Source organism: Lutra lutra, chromosome 6 (assembly GCF_902655055.1).
Source record: "Lutra lutra chromosome 6, mLutLut1.2, whole genome shotgun sequence".
NCBI lineage: Eukaryota > Metazoa > Chordata > Mammalia > Carnivora > Mustelidae > Lutra > Lutra lutra.
This window is the reverse complement of record NC_062283.1, coordinates 62,134,509-62,155,515: the sequence shown is the minus strand read 5'-3', so window position 1 is coordinate 62,155,515 and position 21,007 is coordinate 62,134,509. Positions and strand designations below refer to the sequence as shown.

At 40.7% G+C, this 21,007-nt stretch overlaps 1 protein-coding gene across 2 annotated transcripts in view; it reads right to left on the bottom strand.

Moving 5' to 3' along the window:
• XPO5 (exportin 5) overlaps positions 1–21,007 on the bottom strand; it is a 47,331-nt gene that overhangs the window by 16,182 nt on the left and 10,142 nt on the right. For both annotated transcript variants that reach the window (XM_047732548.1, XM_047732549.1), the window contains 12 exons: positions 18,305–18,404; positions 17,016–17,099; positions 15,946–16,071; positions 14,701–14,791; positions 13,182–13,310; positions 11,533–11,651; positions 7,436–7,591; positions 5,749–5,790; positions 5,350–5,439; positions 4,416–4,615; positions 3,772–3,871; positions 2,564–2,745 (listed from right to left, as the gene is read on the bottom strand). In XM_047732548.1, coding sequence (XP_047588504.1) covers positions 2,564–2,745; positions 3,772–3,871; positions 4,416–4,615; positions 5,350–5,439; positions 5,749–5,790; positions 7,436–7,591; positions 11,533–11,651; positions 13,182–13,310; positions 14,701–14,791; positions 15,946–16,071; positions 17,016–17,099; positions 18,305–18,404 — 1,419 coding nt within the window. The remainder of the gene's footprint in view (positions 1–2,563; positions 2,746–3,771; positions 3,872–4,415; positions 4,616–5,349; positions 5,440–5,748; positions 5,791–7,435; positions 7,592–11,532; positions 11,652–13,181; positions 13,311–14,700; positions 14,792–15,945; positions 16,072–17,015; positions 17,100–18,304; positions 18,405–21,007) is intronic.

The window sequence follows — 21,007 nt, the reverse complement described above, 5'->3', positions numbered from 1 at the left end:
AAAACTCAGAAAACCAGGCAAAATGTGGGAAGGTCAGAATACTGGTTCCCCCTGAAGGACAGGTACTGACTTGAGGTGTTTGCTAGGTTGCTTGTTGGTCTGGGTGCTGATCGCAGGAGTGAGCTTCCCTTGTGAAAGTGCAACTATATACAATCATAATTCCTGTCCTTTCCTTACATCTGTTTGTGCCCTTACATCACACTTCAAGATAAAACTCACTCAAGACAAAACTCTAATAGCTCCAGATGCACACTATTCAAAGAATCAAACTCCATAACTGTCGTGAACGTTTTTTCAAAATATCTTCTGCCTCCGGGATTTTCCAAAAACACTCAATTCTTAAAAAAGTATCAAGATGACAACCATTCTATTCTTATGGTCTCGCCCAATCAGGAATGAACTTTCTTTCCAGGTCTGGGCTCCCACCACAGGGACTCTGGCCATAAGCCTAAAAAGAATGTTGCTAACTGACTCCATCACTTTTACTTTTCTCTAAGCTACAGAAGAACTTTTTTTTTTTTTTTTTTTTTAAACCCTACCCCTAAATGTGATGGTATTAGGAGGTGGGATTTTTTTTTTTTTTAATTTCTTTATTTATTTGACAGAGAGAGAAATCACAAGTAGGCAGAGAGGCAGGCAGAGAGAGAAGGGGAAGCAGGATCGCCACTGAGCAGAGAGCCTGATGTGGGGCTCGATCCCAGGATCATGACCCGAGCCGAAGGCAGAGGCTTTAACCCACTGAGCCACCAGGCGCCCCAGAACTTTCTGGTTTTAAAAACACCAATATGGAAGCAAACCTTTCCTTGACTAGATATTTTACTACGCTCTCAATATGTAAGCCATACTTCTTTACTGAAATGTCTTTCCTCCTTTTGAAATGAGAACAAAAGAAAGCCTTTTTCTATAGACAGATCCCCAGTGACCACTCTTTCGACACTCCAGCTCTCTAATTTGGTCAACTTTAACTTAAACCCTTGGATTCTTAAGCTGATGATCTACAGAGTCTGCTTCTAGCACTGTGTCCCAGAGATATGAGTCATTTGGTTTGCCCAGTTGAGATACTGCTCTTCCACCCCTGGGTAAGAGGCCAAAAACCACTGGAACAGAATTCTAGCCTGTAACTCAGAAATACTATGAGAGAAAAGAATCACAGGGCGCCTGGGTGGTGCAGTCGGTTAAGTGTCTGCCGTCGGCTCAGGTCACGATCCCAAGGTCCTGGGATGAGGTCTCGAGTTCGGCTCCTTACTCGGCACAGAGGCTGCTTCTCCCTCTCCGTCTGCCCCTTCCCGTGCTCATGCACTCTCTCTCAAAATAAATGAATAAAATCTTAAAAAAAAAAAATGATATAAAAAAGAATCACTCTGTTTTGGCCAGTAAGAACTAAATTCTAGCCATAGCCTACTTTTCTCTGTAGTATGTCCCTGAATCATCAAGCCTAACTCAGGTAACCAACAAGTAGAGGCCTGGCCCACTTCCACTTGAATACATTAGCTCATGTGATTTCTTTTTTTTTTTTTTTTAAAGATTTTATTTATTTATTTGACAGAGAGAGATCACAAGTAGACGGAGAGGCAGGCAGAGAGAGAGAGAGAGGGAAGCAGGCTCCCTGCTGAGCAGAGAGCCCAATGTGGTGCTTGATCCCAGGACCCTGAGATCATGACCTGAGCCAAAGGCAGCGGCTTAACCCACTGAGCCACCCAGGCGCCCCAGCTCATGTGATTTCTAACAGTGACTCTGAACCTTTAATGTAAGCACCTGGAGAGCTTGTTAAAACATATGGGGTGGGGTCCCGATTCTGCATTTCAAACAAGCTTCTTCGGGGATTGATGCTGCTGCTGGTCTAAGGAGGCTTTGAGAATTAAAGACCTAGGAAACAGATGGAACATGTATCATGCCTTCCTTGGGCATGATCATGCATGTTTGGTCCATTTGAGGGCAGAGTCGTTATTGGTAAATTCAGGTGAGCTCATCTGAATACCACTCAGAAGCACCATTAAGAAAGCGACTGTCCTGCTCCCAATAAACAACTCCTTCAGTGGCAAAAATTTGTGGACAAATAAAACCTCAAGTAAAAAGCAGAGACAAGGGGCACCTGGGTGGCTCAGCTGTTAAGTGTCTGCCTTCAGCTCAGGTCATGATCTCAAGGTCCTGGGATTGAGCCCCACATCGGGCTCCCTGCTCAGCGGGAAGCCTGCTTCTCCCTCTCCCACTCCCCTTGCTTGTGTTCCCTCTCTCTCTCTCTCTCAGTCAAATAAATGAATAAAATCTTAAAAAAAAAAAAAGTAGGTACAAAGTATAAGGAAGTAGGAGAGGAGCATAGAGAAGAGGCTCCAAATGAGAAAAGCCATTTGGGATCAGTCATCATGTGTTCACTTGGAACGCAAGACTCAGGCAAGTGAGAGCTAGTGATATTTTAAAAAAAAAGAGAGATCCCAGTCGAGAAAAAAACAAGAACTATTCCGTTTACCAACCACAGTGATCTGAAGAAACAGAAACAGATTACACTTTAGAGATTCTTAAGGTAAAAAAATTAAACAACAGAAAAACCATTACTGCAACTCACCTTATAAGTGCAAGCAAATTGTCAAGAAGTTTCAGAATCTGTTCTGTGCAGGGGTTACGGAAGACTGGATTTCCACTGGGCGTATAACCCACAATGAATCCCCCAGCTTTGGCCTCTTCTAGGTCAGTGGGCCAGCAAGTTCGTTTCACAACACCCAGAATGCTATATACACAAAAGCTCATCTACAGAAAAACATAAAACAAAGGTAGCCATAAAGAGGACGAAAATCACAAGTGTTATTACACACATGCAAGGTTACGGCAAATGTGATACCAGAGGCCAGGGAGAAGGAAAGGACCCTGCCCCCATCTCATCCCTTCTTTTAAGGTCAGTCTAAGAGGGGTCCTTTCATCGCCATCTTCAGGATGAGTGGTGGGCTCCTGAAGTTTCCTTTACATGAGGCTGTTCTACCAAGGGCTGCAATGACCCTCTTACAGGATCCCAATTAAAAGATGCCTGGACACTGCTTCACAACCAAGTCCTTAGACTGCCAACATTTTGTCTTGTTTTGGGTGACCTCAGACCCTCCAGCTTGGACCTTGACAGCTTTTGCCCTAATCCTCACTTGTGGTCCCCTCAACCAACCTACTACCTGCTAGTTTTATTAGTAAGATTCGCCATACTGGAGCCAGGAACAAGGCTTACTTCAATAGCCCAGAACTGAAGAATCTCAGGTTTGCAAGTTAGACCATCTTTAGGATGCTACATGCCAGGGAGCACTGGCAGGGAGGACGCACACTGCTGACCCAATTCCCCATCATACCTTCAGTCTTTGGAGCTATTTAGGGATCCTTAAAGCCAAAATAATGACTTCGAAGAAAAGACTATCTGCTCTGCTATGGGAACTAACTCAAGAACTCAAGACTAGGGACGCCTGGGTGGCTCAATTAAGTGTCTGCTTTCGGCTCAGGTCAGGGGCTCTGGGATCGAGCCCCGCATTGGTCTCCCTGCTCGGGGGGGAGTCCACGTCTCCCTCTGCCCCTCCCACTCTCCCTCTTCTGTCAAATAAAAAAAATAAAATCTTAAAAAAAAAAAAAAAAGAATTCAAGACTAAAGAAAAGAAAAGAGAAACTTAGGGAAGTGAAGACTTCCAGATTTCTCACGCACGTAGAAGAAAGAGAGATCTGTAAAAGACTCTACAAATGGTGGAGTCTCTAGTCCGACCTGTGGCCTCTGCAGCTTCCCATTCCCAGGAGAGGCTTACTCACTCGTGCGCGGTTTAGACCACAGGGATCCTCTGGGCCTGGGTCACAGCTCTTCCGATCGGCGCCCACGTAGGCAATAAAAGCATCAACATCTGACAGCACTCTGAAAGTTGGAGTGGGAAAGACAAGTCAAAATAAGACTTTAAGCACAGATGGTTTCTTCCACAAAAGCTAATAAACTATGATTATTTGGCCCCAAAGAGCACTTGCTACAGTGAGAGGAATTTAATCATTGTCAGCTGTTATTTGAAGGTTGAAATGCCTCTTCCCACTTCTGAATGTCATTAGCAAAAAGGATGCAGGCTCGAGAATGCTACATGGGCACAATGAGTGTCTGTCCATGTGGCCCCTCCTGGCTGTTCTCGAGTGTCTACGTGGGCTGGCACTGCACTCTGCAGACACCGCAGGTACTCTGTGGCCTCCCGACCGTACTACCCATCTCTTCTCATTTCTTCCCTCTCCCTACACCTCCGAACTCAAGGTGGTATTTTAGCAACCCGCATAAAAGACTTCTTCTGGAGAACTCAGATGTCACTGATGAGCCATCAACCCGTGAGATCCTTACACGGGCACCCTAGGCATAGCTCTTTAAATGCAAGATGGGTGCTCCAGTGCGGTGAGGGTCTGGGGCAAAGGCTCTCCTCTACCTGTGCATGTCTTCAGAAAGCCAGATGCTGGCCACTGGTGCCATCAGCTCCTCTAGGAACACCTTCTGACGCTCGTAGTTCTTGAATTGGTTGCTAATGAGAACCAGGGCTTCCATGAGGGCACACTTCTCCATTTGTGTCAAGAGTAACTCATTGGAGAGGAGTTGCTTCACATGGTTATAAAGCATGTCAAAATTGGGCTGCAGATTACAAAGAAAAAAACCCAAAGGTGGTGAAAGTCTGATTTTTAAGGAGAGGTGGGTCACTCAAGGAAGGCGGAGAGAGAATCAAGGCATTCCTAGGAAGGTCAGGCCTATAAGGCTGTCACTTCAGTAATTTAGTTATAATGTCCTGCTTTTGCCTGAACAAGCCAGGCAATGTAAGCAGAAAGTGGTTCTTGTCTTGGGTATTTGTACTTTCCCAAAAAGTACTGTGAAACTATAGGTCTTTTTTTCTATTTCAATTTTATAGTCTATTCATAGACAAAGATTAGCTTGTTTATATATGTTAGGGAGACACATAACTGATGTGTATTCAGAGAAGAAATTTTTGATTAATTTCTAATCTGGAATAGTGCTAAATTTCCTATAGAAACCCTCTGAAAAAGGTTGGGATTTGCATCTGGCTTCTCTCAAGATTAGGCACACCATTTGGCAATAAACAACATCACACAGGAAAAATGTGTACGTTGACAGGAAAAACTTGGTCATCTACATGGGCAAGAATACTCATCCTGAGGGAATATATTTGCATTTTTAATTACACCACTAAGCAGGAGAGGAAGAAGACACCAACTCAAGAATGCTTATTTGAAGCAAAACTACAATTCCTTGTTTTCTCCTTATGTGAGGTATAATTAGGGCTGGATTTACAGAGGACTGTAACTAAACTCGACAGGTTTCAGTGGCTACTTGGTTGGAGTCCAGCAGCTTACCAATACGAGCTGGGGGTAGTCACGACACGTCTTGATGATGGAGGAACAAGCGTGTCTCCTCACATTCCTCACTGCCCGGGTTCTGGGGGCCTGGGAAGACATATTCAACAAACCTGGAGCCACTTTTCATAAAATTTACAGATGCTGCTTAGAATCACATGAAATATTTCCTTCACAGGCAAATTCACAATCAATTTTCACAATGTGGGAGTTTAATGGAGTGACATTTACAGTCACCACGAATCCACGTGTTCACTGTTTTTGCCTTAGAGTATCTCTGACCGTCTCCTGCCTTTACTAACTCCTTCTACCTATAAAAAAAATCTAGACTTAGGTGTTAGGCATTCACAGTCTTGCTCTCCAGAAGTTAGGATTTGTTGGGTGAATTAATGGTCTTACCTTACTTTCTTCAACAGTTTCAAAAGTGACAGATGAAAATAGCTAAGGGTAAGAAAGAAAAGGTTACTCATCAGTACCAAATGCATGAAGTGTTTTTAACAGCAGATGGCATAAAGTTTCCAACAAAATCTCAGAAGTATAAATATGCTAACAGCAGGGTTTTCAATCAGTGTTATGAAGTTTCAGATGTTTATCTTCTCAGATAACTCTACAAGAGGCTAGAGATTCACAATCCTACCATCAAACATCTTTTAAAGGTGGAGGCCACAGAACCCCTGAACAATCCAAGCCCTCAGCCAAACACTCAGCTATGGTGATACCCTCTGATTCCACTGAGTAACTTCGTAACTTCTCATAGACTCTTTCACCTAATACAGCGTGACTACTTCAAAAGTCACCAGGATGGAATTATAATCTAACAAAGGTCTAATCAAGAAACCCCATGGAGGGATGCCTGGGTGGCTCAGTCGGTTAAGCACCTGCCTTCAGCTCAGGCCATGATCTCAGGGTCCTGAGATCAAGCCCCTCATCGGGCTCCCTGCTCAGTCTGCTTCTCCCTTCCTCTCTGCCCCTCTGCCCTGAGCGCATTCTCTTTTTCTCATAAATAAATAAAATCTTAAAAAAAAAAAAGAAAAGAAAAGGAAAGGAAAAAGAAACCCAATAGATATTCCCTAGTTCTTAGAGACTTTCTGTTGCAACGAATGCAACGAATTAAAGTTCTACTGACCTAGGACACCTGGGTGGCTCAGTTGATTAAGTGGCTGCCTTCCACTCAGGTCATGATCCCAGCATTGTGGGATCGAGTCCCACATTGGGCTCCCTGCTCAGCAGGGAGCCTGCTTCTCCCTCTGCCTCTGCCTACCACTCTGTCTGCCTGTGCTCACTCTCTCTGGCAAATAAATAAATAAAATCTTTAAAAAAAAAAAAAAAAACTTCTACTGGTCTTTGTAACACAACATTTTTTCATTTCTCTGGCTGTATCTTTATTCTTTCTTTGGGGAATTCTCCTTCTTTGCCCTCCTCCCACAAAGATGATAATCCTCAGAATTCGCTGCTTGAGCCACATGTCCAACTCTACATACGTATCACCCTCTTTCCTAGGGCTTCACCTCTGCTCTAGGCACTTCTATGATGATGCCACCTTAATACTGTAATCTTCCAGACTCTAGACCTTTAACGATAGCCAACTGATTGTGAAGTATCCTCTCCTAGATGTTGTACATACACTCCAAATGTAGTATTCCCAAACCCACCCCTCAAATGTAGTATTCCCAAACTCAGCCCTCTTCCTCATTCTTACTGGTTCCATTATTCTCACTCAGGTAGTGCTCTACTACTCACCTAAACAGGAAACCCAAAAACCATTCACACTAATTTCTCTCACATATCCCCTCCGAATAAACGGAGAGCACACTGACACCTTCTTTAGGTATTCTTTTCCACTTCTCAGTATACTCATCTATTAATTATAACACCACATGGGTAAAACAACTGTTTATGTGATTTTATTTCCAAATGGTAAGCAAGGCTTTTCTACCAGCATGGTGCCCAATCCACAGTAAGTACTGAATACCTGATGAATGAACACATGACTGTTCATCAGCTTGTCTCAAAGACTCTCAAAAACAATCACAAAAAAATAATTAGTTCAAAAATACTCAAAGTTTACAAAGGAGATGGAATTTACCTTAGAGAAGACCTGGGGCAGGAACTCTGGTCTGTAGGTGACAAATGGAAAGAGTGCTGAGACATTAGTGAGGACACAGGACAGGATGAGAGGATCCTTGGTGTTAAAGTTCAGGACCATTTGCAACAGCTCTATTCCATCATTAACAGGAACCGCCTGTAATACAGACAATGAAAAAGATGTTGACATGACTGATGAGCACTTTTGGTAAAATTTCCTTTAGGACTTGGTTTATAAATGTGTGATGTGGTTGCTACATATGGTTTTATTTATTTATTTTTTTTAAAGATTTTACTTATTTATTTGACAGACAGAGATCACAAGTAGGCAGAGAAGCAGGCAGAGAAAGGAGGAAGCAGGTTCCCTGCCAAGCAGAGAGCCCGATGCGGGGCTCGATCCCAGGACCCTGGGATCATGACCCGAGCTGAAGGCAGAGGCTTTAACCCACTGAGCCACCCAGGCGCCCCTACATATGGTTTTATATACTGCTTTTTAACCTGAAAATTCTAAGCATTACCCTGTGTTATTAAAACTTTTCCTAAATCATGCTACCATGTGCCATCTTAAGGATGTAGCTTTTCCTATTACTAGAAATTGAGAATGTTGCTAGTTCTTTACCTATTATCAATGGTGCTAATACATCTTTGCAAAAATGTTTTGGCTACATTTTCGCTTATTTCATTTGAGGCAAAGACTTCTGGGGATAGTGGGAATTACTGAATCAAAAGGTATGAATACTTCTAAGTCAAATTGTTTTTCTTCTTTACAGGCTGTATCAATTGATTCTCTGTCCACCAATATGCCCTTCTTACCATGTTCTTAGCAGCAGGTTGTGTTTATTCCCTAAAACCTTTGCAGTTAAGTTAAACAATGAGTTTATTTAAATTTGCATTTCTTCAATTACTAATGAGGACTGAATTTTTTTCATGTATTTATTAACTACTTTTATTTCTCTTCTCTACAAAAATCTCATCTTTTGTCTCTTCTCCACTGGGTTCTAGTGCTTTTTTAAATTTATACATAAAAAAAATCTTATTGTGAAATATTCTAGACCTTGAGAAAGGGGTAAGCAGTACTTGAATAACTCTCCACGTGACCACTTTGAGATGTACAATGTTACTGATATTGGTTGCTCTGTGTATACATCCTCTTCTTCAGCCCTAGAGGTGGCCACTGTCCTGAATTTGGTGCTCACATTTTCAAGGATTCCATCATTTCCGTACACTTCTGCCACAAATGTACATACTCCTAATTACACAGAGTTGCATGTTTACTTTTGTAGATTGTTGTTTGGGGTCACCATCATGTTTATGAGAATCATATTTATTCATAGTACATCCCAGTTCCTTTTCACTGGTCTATAAACATATTATCATCTGTTCTGTACAATCTATTGAGGATTATTAAGTTTCTTCCTTGGCTCAACATTTAAGGATTCTATAGTATATTGGATGCTCAGCGCACATGCAGGGGTTTCTTCAGAGCACAGACTTAGGAGTGAAGTTGCTGGGTCATAAGGCTAGGCATCTTCAACCAAACATTGTCAAATTATTCTCCAAAGCTGTGATATCAATTGTACTCAAAAAGCAATGTATAAGAAATATGTTTTTATAGTAAGAATATTAATCCCATCATATTTATTGCAAATATTGTTCCAAGTTTGCCTTTCAAAGTTTATTTTATAGTATGTTTAAAAAAAAAGTAGTTAAAAAAACAACAAAAAAAAAAACAAAACAAAAAAGTAGTTAAAGCCATTCACATTTCTAGGATTACTTCCTTTGTTTTTCAACTTAGGGACTTTTCCTCAAAGAGTTAATTTTCCCTAATGCTATTTATTAAATGAGCCAATCCTTCTTGATTTCTTTGGAATGCTTATATATGCTCCAGGATGTTTCTGGGCTATTTTGTCCCAAGGAGCTCTATCTAATGTCAGTACCACACTGCGTATGAATTATCGTAGTTTCATATTTTACTATCTGAGGCAAATCAATCCTTGTCTTCTTCAAAATGTGACCCCCCCCCCACAAAGCTATTCCCTGTATTAATCCATTGCTAAAGTAAGTCTTCTGGGAATATAAGTTCAGCTAATGCCACTACAAATGAGAGGAACAGCTTTTCAAAAAACTCTTTTAGTGGGTGCCTGGGTGGCTCAGTTGGTTAAGTATTTGCCTTCGGCTCAGGTCATGATCTCAGGGTCATGGGATCAAGCCCTGCTCAGTGGGGGGGTCTGCGCCTCCCTCTCCTTCTGTGCATTTTCTCTCTAATAAATAAATAGCATCTTAAAAAAAAAACTCTTTTAGGCAAAGAACCTCTTGGTCCAACTCTTTCATAGGCTACCAGCTGAGCAGCTGACAGACCCTGGGTGAAGGGCGGGGACTGAGAGTGCAGAGTGAGCACTCTGCAAGACGGATGGACTGGACAACATCATGCAGAGTCAGGAACTGAGAGCAGCAAATGGGAATGTGACAGGCTGAGATCTGTCACTTGCACCCTATGTGTAACAGTGTTACACATAAAGTGTTACATAAACTGTTCCACCTTCCTTAACAAGTAGTGAGTAATTTCATCAAATATATACACACTAAAAACTCACTTCTCAGGGCGCCTGGGTGGCTCAGTGGGTTAAGCCTCTGCCTTCAGCTTGGGTCATGACCTCAGGGTCCTGGGATCGAGTACCCACATCAGGCTCTCTGCTCAGGAGGGAGCGTGCTTCCCCCACTCTCTCTGCCTGCCTCTCTGCCTACTTAAGATATTTCTCTTTTTGTCAAATAAATAAATAAATCTTTAAAAACAAACAAACAAACAAACTCACTTCTCTTGATTAGGAATGCTTCATTCTGACCCATTTCATTTTGGTGAAGAAAAAATGGTTTGAGAGTCAGAGATTTATTTTAAGTCCAACAGAAGCCTAAATACTACCAATCTCATGAGGAAAAAAGAATTTTGTTCTACTGTTTTTCTCCCCATCAATTGTTCTGACTCCTACTGTTCCTAATTGTTACCTCTGCTTTGTCTCCAGCCCACATCTTTTTCTACACTATCCAACTTTTTGTACCCTTTGACCAAATAATATTTGGCATTTTGACCAAATACCATCATATTCAAGGATGTATCATACAATCCAGCCTACAACCAACTAAGCACCCTGCCCCCCGACCCTGCAATACTGCCAGTCCTTTCATACATTTTAAAGTCAAATGCCTGACAAATCCTGACCATTTAATTCTCTTGCTTTCTAGCAGAATCGTATGCAAATATTTAGATCCATCAAGCTGTCTAACTTAAAAAATGCTAGGAAAGGAAACCTCAGGGCCATTACCCTTGATTCAATAAAGGGCTTTCTTAATCAGATAGTACCACTTAAACCTAAGAAAGGGTTCATTTAGTAAAAAATGCAGGATTGTAGCAGGATTTCCTACCTAAATTTTGGAACAAACTCTGAATGCCATCATTTCAAACTCAAACAAAGCAATATACAAGCAGGTGAAGTTAATCACTCTAAGATCTAATTTATTAATGTGCCTTTTGTGAGGAAAAGCACTATATCTCACTTATCTTCAAGGGGTTTCGATTTTTCCTACAACTAACGTAGAATATACTACGATGTAATCATCCTGAAATGAATAGTCCAATGATTTTAAACCAATTAATTACAGCTGCATCCAAGATAGATAAGAGAAGGTGATGGGTCACATGAAGCATATAAAAACAAGACCACTTTATTCAGATTATTCATGGAAGAGGACACTTATCAGCTAACATGAATATTGTGTCTCTCTGCCATAAACTGAAAAGGATGCTTAATGGCAAACATTTCCAAAGGTTTTCCAGCTCAAGATTACCATTGCTGTCCTCCCTGCAAAAGTTATCCTACCTGCACTTCACTATACAAACAGGCTTGTCTTATTATCCCCTTAAAATGAATATTGACCATTGTAGGCTTAGAGTCAGGCCTGCAATTTGAACTCAAGTATGTTATTTAACCTCTCTGATTCTCCATTTCCTCTTCTGTGAGATGCATATCCATAGATTCTCCCTCTGTCAGTTTTAAAAAGGTCAAAATCATTATGCAATCAACACAGGAGACAGTTACTTACCTCTTTATCTAGTGTCCGAAACATCTGGTTGACCACACTTTCCAAAAAAAAAGTCATGGCTTCCCACTGCACGAATGAAGAGGAGAAAATGGAGCAGAGGCCACCTTCTCCAGTTCCAGCTGTTGGAGAAGAGGGTTTTAAAACACAAATATAAACACACACACGCACACACAACTACAGGATCACAGAAGACACAAAGACAATGGGGACTTAGAGACCACTTAATTTCACAGGTGAAGGAACAGGATAATCTAACCCTCTCAGCCTGGGTAAAGAAAAGAACTAAAAGTAGAGAAGGGGCCTATCCTGCCTCCACCCCTAATAATGAGCTGTCCGAATTCACTTCTGTGAGTCCTGTCTATAAAACCACTTTGAATGTTGAATGAGAATATATGCATAAGCATCAAAAAACACAAGCAACTGATAAATATCAATTAAACTCTCTCTTCCTGTCCTTTATAACCTGTCCATGAAAATCTAAATAATTTAAGATATTTGAGACCATAAAGAATCCTTCAAAAAAAAAAAAAACCAAAAACAAAAACCTGATATAAGATAACAGAATGCTAATTCATCTCCAGTAGCCTCATAACAATTCCAAGTTCTGGACAACTGTGCCACCCTTCAAGTTTGTTAAGTATCAGCAAAGCACATCTCTCAAACAGCAAGGCACAGGCAAAAAGATTTATGAATTACTTTCCTTGCTTTCATATAGTGCTCCCATTTACTAGCTTTACCTTGGTGCAACATATCTAGGCCTCCACAAACATTCAAATTACCTGATATCATGGACCTTCAGAGTCAGTTATGAGTACCCAAAACAAAATGTTAAATCCTATAAATGACAAGTAACTAGAGTAGCTGGTAACTGACCGTAAATACAGAGCCCCCTAAAGGAGTGACTTATACTTTCTCCTGTTTTACTAAATTCTGTCACCCACAGCATGCATTAGTCAGTAAGACAATAGACAGATGATAATGGAGTACAGAGAAGTTACCTGGCTTATGCATTTGGGTACAGAAGTGTTATGTTGATTTTGTATAATGCAGCATTTCCAAAGGCTTTGAGGTGGCTGAGTGACACAGAAAGTCCCTGCACTGCTCCCGTTATGCCTGACTAACAAGGCATTCTTTCTAAATTTAGAAGTGATTCTATGCAAGAATTTGGTAGAGGAGCTTTAAAAAGTCTAAACATGCAATTTGGTAGGATGGTGCCTACAGTGAAGTAACAGAATCAACAACGAGTGGTTCATTCTGTTAGAAAAGAAAAATGAAGGCAAGACTGACAGGGACATGATCTTACCCTAAATGAAAGATTATTATTTTTTTTTTTTTAAAGATTTTATTTATTTGTCAGAGAGAGAGGAGAGCGAGCGAGCACAGGCAGACAGAGTGGCAGGCAGAGGCAGAGGGAGAAGCAGGCTCCTTGCCAAGCAAGGAGCCTGATGTGGGACTCGATCCCAGGACGCTGGGATCATGACCTGAGCCGAAGGCAGCTGCTTAACCAACTGAGCCACTCAGGTGTCCCTGAAAGATTATTTTTGAATGCCATTATTAGCATGCTGTTCTGAAGTGTGGCTTACAGGGCTTATTTCCAATGTATATTTGATACAATACTTCACTAATGTTTAGAAAAAAAAAAACCTTACAGTTCATGGATCCAGTATCAACAGAAGTTGAGAGCTGATACTTTAGCCACTCCCCAGCCATCTGGAAGCTAGTCTTGGGATCCAAACGACATGCTAACCTCATTACCTCTCCTTGTTGGGCCCGGGAGGCTGCCAAGAGAAAGACATAAATCAGTAACTGACAGATAATAAGTGCTGAGCTAATGTTCATTCATTTATCCATCCCAGGAGAAAAGCGTTCAAAGAAACTTCTGCAGATTTATGCTCTGAATTTAACAAATGTTCAATCATGATTAAAAAATTCAGAAATTTTCAAAAGTAAATTTCGTCTGGAAGCCACCCTACCAGCTTGATCCTCTAAGAGGCAAACTAAAAGTGGTCTCCCATTTCTTTGGAATCAATAAAAGATTAGGTTGGTACAGATGTACAACAGTGTGGCTGCTAAGGAAAACAGCCTGACAGTTCCTCAAACATTAAATGTGAAATTACTATATGATGGAATATAGACACACACTCAAGAGAAAAAAAAAACGTCTGTTCACTCAACTTGTATACAAATGATACAGCAGCATTATTCCTTTTTTTTTTTTTTTAAAGTAAGCTCTAGACCCAATGAGGGGCTTGAACTCACTACTCCAAGATCAAGAGTTGTATGCACTACTGAGCCAGCCAGGCACCCCAATAGTAGCATTATTCTTAACAGGTAAGAATTAGAAACAACTTAAATATCCATCAACTTATGAAATGAATGACTACAACGTACGCTCATACAATGAAATATGGCAGTAAAAAGAAATAAAGTATCGATACATGCCACAGCATGGGTTAATTTTAAAGATATAACCCTAAATGAAAGAATGCAGTTACAAAAGACCATATATGTATAATCTGTTTGTAAGAAATGTTCAGAATAGGTGACATGTAGAAAAAGATAGTGGATTACTGGTTGCCTGGAGCTGGGAAGGATGAGGGGACTGGGAATGCTGACCGCTAGCAGGCAGGGATTCTTGAGGTCATTAAAATGTCCACAAATTGTGGCAAAAGTTGCACAACTCTGAATATACCCCAAAACCCCACTGCATTGTATGCTATAAATGGGTGAATCATATGGTAAACGAACTATATCTCAAAAAGCTATTATTTTAAAAAAGGGGGAGCGGGGAGGAACTAGCCAGACTACAAAAAACCAAGAACAGAATTAGATGATCAGAATGTGGGTTTTTTCCCCTTTTTTCGAAGACCAGTGAGGTTAGGTAGTATTTAATCCTAGGTGTTACATATAGTTACTATGCCTAAACATCCAAGTCCAAAGGCTATGTATGTGTGCATGCATGTGTATGCATGTAAGGCACAGGCAAGAGAGAATACTATGCCTGGAATGAGCGTAGTACCGGCTGCAAGGTGCAACTAGAGACTGAACAGGCTGCTTGTCCAGATCTTAGGCCCTTTAATACAGAACCCAAGGGTCAGGTACCATGATTCCTAACACTAGATGCCATTCTCAGATGACTGGGAGAAATTCCACGCTACTATCACTTACAGTTGAAGAAAGCATTGAAGTCCTCATCACTATCAAAATCAAACCGAGAGTATTCACAGCTAGGGCTGTCTGTTTTAGAAGGAAAGCCCATCTGCAAAGAGAAAGATAATTGGGGTAGGGGATAAAAATAGGCCTACCCAAAGAGGCTTAAACCCTAAGAGCTCAAGCACTTTTTCATTTAAGAAGAGTTAAAGGTTTGCATAAGATCTTTTATAATAACTACTTCTGGTCTATCCCAAGTCCACAGTTTTCTCCCAGTTCCAATAATCCTGAGAGTGGTTAAAAAGAGAACACTCATCTGATGCTCCCTCCAGATTCCTCAGGGAGAATTAAATTCTGAAATTTGTTTACGGTATCTGAGTATAAAGCTGTCCCAAAACAAAGTGCTAATACAGCACGCAGTAAGAAAGAAAAAATTGAGAACTGTCTCCTTCAATGCTGAAACTGGGAATAAGCACAGCACTTTGCATATTTTACTCAAAAAGTACTGAAGAGCATGAGAATGAGAACAGGGTATCATGTGCTAGATGTATTCTTAGAGGAAATAAGAGGACCTTCACATAGGTCCCACTCTCTGATTTTTACAAATCAAGATTAAACATCTGTCAGCTGCAAGAGCCCTTAGCAGATCTCAGGGAATTCATAAGGAATTCTATTCAAGTGGTAAGCAATTTGCTTCTACCTTCCATCTTCCCTTATTCACCATCAGACCCTCACTAGACCTTCAGAAACAATCACACAGGATTTCATCTTGGAATCTTGGCTCCACCCTGCCGGCTTTTAAACTGGAAATAGCATTATCCCACTGCATGATCATGGGTCACTGCTCTTGTCCTTCTTCTTCCTAGCACCTAGCCCAATACTTTGTATAGAAGTGCTCCAAAATATGAAAAAGTAGATATAATAACCAGTTTGCACTGCCTTCTTCTGGTGAATAAGAGAATAATATACCCAACTATAGGACCCTGGTGACCAAAATGGGCTGTCAATAATGCCAATCTGCCTTATTATGTGAACTCACCTATATTCCTTCTTCCTTTTTTTTTTTTAAGATTTATTTGAGAAAGAATGAACGAGTGAGCAGGGAAAGGGGCAGAAGGAGAGCAGAATCCCAAGCAGAGTCCCTGCTGAGTGCAGAGCCCAATGCAGGGATTAATTCCACAATCCTATGATCATGAACAAGATGGTTAACCCAACTAAACCACCCAGGAGCCCCCGTTCCACGTTTTGATTCCCACTGTTTACCTTGACCAAGTTAGTCATAGAAGCACGAAGATATTTTGGTATTATTGCTAATAGCAAAGGGTCACGGGACAGGATCTCATGCCGGAAAAGGGCCCCCCAAGTCATCTGAGTTGAAGAACGCAGAAACTAATGGGGGTGGGGAAAAAGAAAAAAAAAGAAAAACCTCCGTTTAAGGATTTGGACTTTACATAAGCAGGATTATTACTGAGCCCCACAATTATCAAAAATATTTTTTCATGGAAATAAATCTCTGTAATACTCCTACACTGCCCGTATTTACTCTATCCATAATGACTGCCTGTTACAGACCACATATTAGTATGACAAACTGTGGGGTCAGGTGTAATTCCTGGAATCTCAGCTGAGCTCTACCACTTTTTCTTTTTTATTCTACACAAACTCAACACCCCATGTGGGGCTCGAACAACCTGGAGATCAAGAGTAACATGCGGGCGCCCGGGTGGCTCAGTGGGTTAAAGCCTCTGCCTTAGGCTCAGGTCATGATCCCAGGGTCCGTCCTGGGATAGAGTCCCGCATCAGCTCTCTGCTCAGCAGGGAGCCTATTGCTCTGTCTCTCTCTGCCTACTTGTGATCTCCATCTGTCAAATAAATAAATAAAATCTTTAAAAAAAAAAAATAAAAGTCACATGCTCCACCAACTGAGCCAGCCAGGCATCCCTCTAGCACTTTCTTTACGGGCAAAAAAGGATATGGGAATCTCAGGGTGGTATTACAAGGAAAGCCTTAAATGTGTGAAATTAATTTTACAGCACAATCAATTAGACTTTTGCATTTAAAATTCCTTGGGTGGCAAATAACCTGGGACACACCTGACATCTGATTGAGCATCAGCAGAATATTACGTGAGGGGAAAACCTGCCGGCCTAGACAGTGCAACACTCAGTTCAGGAAGAAGATTCAACAATTCTCTTAATGAAATCACACCACAGTTATTTCATAGAGCCTTAAGAGTCACATTTTATACATGAGCCGTTAATTACTTCAAGCCATAGTGATTAATTTTGGCTTACCTAACTAAAATTCTCACAGACTGCCTACATACAGTTTACCTGACTTGGATGGGTTGTGAAAGCAAGAAAAGATTCCAGGTATTTTCCAAAGTTTGCTGGTGTTTCTACATCAGAATCCACACCCTGAGGGACAAAAAGACCACTACATCAGTGACGCTGATGGGGGGTGGAAGAGGACAATGGGAGGAGTAGGGTAACAAACACAGCTGACTCTTGAACACAGGGGCTAAGGGTCAAAAATCCACATATAACTTTTCATTCCCCCAAAACTTAACTACTAACAGCCTCCTATAGACCAGAGGCCTTACTGATAACATAAACTGATTAACACATATTTCATATATGTATTATATACTGTGTCCTTACAATAAAGGAAGCTAAAAAAAAAATGTTATTAAGAAAATTCTAAGAAAGAGAAAATACATTTATAGAACTGCATGTATTTATATCAAAAAATATCTGTGTCTAAGTGGACCCATGCAGTTCAAACCTGTGTTGTTCAAGGGTCAACTATAGAGAACTTAAACCCTCACCAATTTCAGTTTTGAAAGGACTTTATACTTCCTTGTGACCTAAGGAAGGCATCAATTCAAGGGCTAAAAAGAGGAAAGGTGCTTTACCTCCTTAATCATCATCATTAAAACTCATTCTGTAGTCAAATACTAAAATGAAAAAGAGCATTCATTTCAGAAATCACAGAAAGAGAAAATCTGTATTATTTCTTCACACCTAGTCTATTCACATCTCTGTGACCAAATTTATTAAATAACCACTTGACGGTATACATCGTATGTCTGAAGCTCTATCCTCTCTAACCATCCAAACCACCATAAAAAGGCATAATATCAGATGCAAATGTCTGTACCAATGTCCTATCTCTCAATTTGTAAGACAAGTTATTAAATATTTCCCTAAAGACAGGTATTTCTAGGTCAATCACATTCAAGTTTTCCTTTATGCCCAATAACACAAATCCTTTAAATTTGGGAAGAGGGCTCTTTATTCAAATGTGTAATATTTCATGATCTAATAGGACTCTAGCAAACTGACGTTCTACAAGTACCAAAATTCACAAGAATAGCAATGCTGACTTCATGGAATAACAGATGTGGATGCTTCCTGTTAACATCAATAACTCACTTGTTAAAAGAAATTCACTCACTAGAACCCTGTTACAGTAACTTAATCTATAAAATCACATGAAATAACCTATAGGGCAATGCTCCACAAGGCTAAAATTAATGGCATGTTTCACTCATTATACAAACGTAACTTTCTAAATGCTCTGCTCAAATGGCCCTGAAACTCTCCAGAAAGTAAGTGCTCACCAGTAATGCACACAGCTGATTCCCCAGAGCACACAACACCTGACACAGTCTCTTCAGGAAGACATAGTGTTTTTCTACCAAGCCTCCTCCATCAGCAGTCCTGTGAGATGAGAAAATAAATGCTATTAATTGCACATCAAGAGAACCAAAAAGATTCCCATCAAATGGAGCTGTATGTGGTCTGTCCTTCAACATTCAAATTTCTGTTGATTATTAAAGTTAAAAAGCAAAAAAAACCTCAAACCTTGAAGGATCAATGAGGAACAGGGTTCAATGCAATCTTATCCCTCAAAGAAGCACTTTAGTTCTGCACATTATATGGTCCTTGAGTACTGCGGGTTAATAACGTAAACTCTAAGTAGTACTGCATACAACAACGCACACACTTACAGGCATTCACTGATACCCGGGGAAGACTTAAACAGAGATGGGTAGGAAAGCATGTAATAATTCCTTACACCACTGACAAAACTGAAAGGGTTATAACAAGAGAAAGAAAAGACAAGCCACAGACTGGGAGAAAATATCTGTAAAAGTCACATCTAAAAAAGAACTGAACTCTGCCTTCGGCTCAGGTCACGATCCCAGGGTCCTGGGATCGAGTCCTGCATCTGCCTCTGCTCAGGGAGCCTGCTTCTCCGTCTCTCTCTGCCTGCCGCTCTGCCTACTTGTGATCTCTGTCTGTCAATTAAATAAATAAAGTCTTTAAAAAAAAAATAAAAAAGAACTGTTATCCAAAATATATAGGGAACTTTTAAAACTCAATAATAAGAAAACAACCTGATTAAAACACAAACCAAAGAGCTAAACAGACAACTCACCAAAGATATAGAGATGACAAATAAACATATGAAAAGATGCTCCACAACATATGTCATTAGGAAATTGCAAATTCAAATAAGATACCACTCACACCTACTAGAATGGCCAAAATCCAGACCACTGACAACACCAAATGCTGCGAAGGGTGTGGAACAACAGGAACTCTCATCCACTGCTGGTGGGAATGCAAAATGGTACAGCCACTTTGAAGACAATTTGAGTTTCTTACAAAACTAAGCACACTCTTAACAAATAATCCAGCAACCATACTTCTTAGTATTTACCCAAAGGAGTTGAAAACATGTTCACACAAAGACCTTCATATTTATACCATGTTAAACCTAGATGTTTATTGCTGCTTTATTCATAACTGGCAAAATTTCAAAGCAACCAAGATGCCTTTTGGTAGGTGAATGAATAAACTGGTATAATAATGAATAAACTGGTATAATATCCATACAATGGGATATTATTCACTGTTAACAAGGAACGAGCTATCAAGGCCATGAAACACATGGAAAAACTCTAAATGTATACTACCAACTGAAAGAAGTCAATCTGAAAAACTTATACATTATGTGATTCCAACTATATGATGTTCTAGAAAAGGCAAAAGTATGGATAAAGTAAAAAGATCAGATCAGTTGTTGCCAGAGTTTGGGGTGGGGGAGAAGAAATGAACAGGCAGAGCTCAGAGGCTGTGAAAATACTCTGTAAAATACTGTAATGATACAAGTTATTAGATATTTGTCGAAACCCAGAAACTGTATCCATAGAATGTACAACACCAAGAGTGAACCCTGAAGTAAACTATGGACTTTGGATGATTATAACGTGTCAGTGTAAGTTCATCAATTTCAATAAATGTACCCCTCTGGTTGGGGATGTTGCTAATGGGGAAGTCTACACATGCTGGGTGGGTGGGGGCATGGGAAAACTCTGTACATTTTTGGAATTCTGTTGTAAACCTGAAATTGCTCTTAAAATGTAAGTCTTAAAAATAAAAAGCAATAAAAACGTAACTCTATGTGTCACTTCTCCAAGTCATTTAGTTCAGATCTGTAATCCCTTAGCTACTATTTTAGAATCCAACAACTCTTTAAAAAAGGGGGGCCTGGGAGGCTCAGTCAGTTAGCGTCTGCCTTCAGCTCAGGTCATGATCTCTAGGTCCTGGGATCATGTCCCGCACTGGGTTCCCTGCACAGCAGGGAGTGAGCTTCTCTCCCTTTGCCCCTCCCCCAACACTGCGCAATCACACTCTTTCTCTTTAAAATAAATAAAATCTTAAAAAAAAAATTATAACTTACTTGGTGGCAAAACCTGACTGAAATGATGCAGGACTCTTCACACAAGAAAGAATTAATAATAACTAGTGTAGACAGCAGCCACATTAGCTGTGTTCCCGAGGCAGCTGAGTATAACATAAAAAACATGGGCCTCAGGGTAAGCAAGACCTGGGCTCCAGTTATGTTGAGGGACACTATGATATTACAGTTTCTAACGCAGGCTCTCAAGTCTTGTTGCCTGGGTTCGAATTACTGCTTTACTAACCAGTACAGTAAGTAACACAAACGGATACGGGACACCTAGGTGTGAATGTCACAGTTTCTATGAAACTAAGAAAATGGGCCTGAGCAACAGTTAACTAGAGTGGCCACCCAAAAGACATGTTATGAATTTAATTAAAAAGATCCCTTAAGGGGCGCCTGGGTGGCTCAGTGGTTAAGCCGCTGCCTTCGGCTCAGGTCATGATCTCAGGGTCCTGGGATCGAGCCCCGAATCGGGCTCTCTGCTCTGCGGGGAGCCTGCTTCCTCCCCTCTCTCTGCCTGCCTCTCTGCCTGCTTGTGATCTCTCTCTCTCTCTGTCAAATAAATAAATAA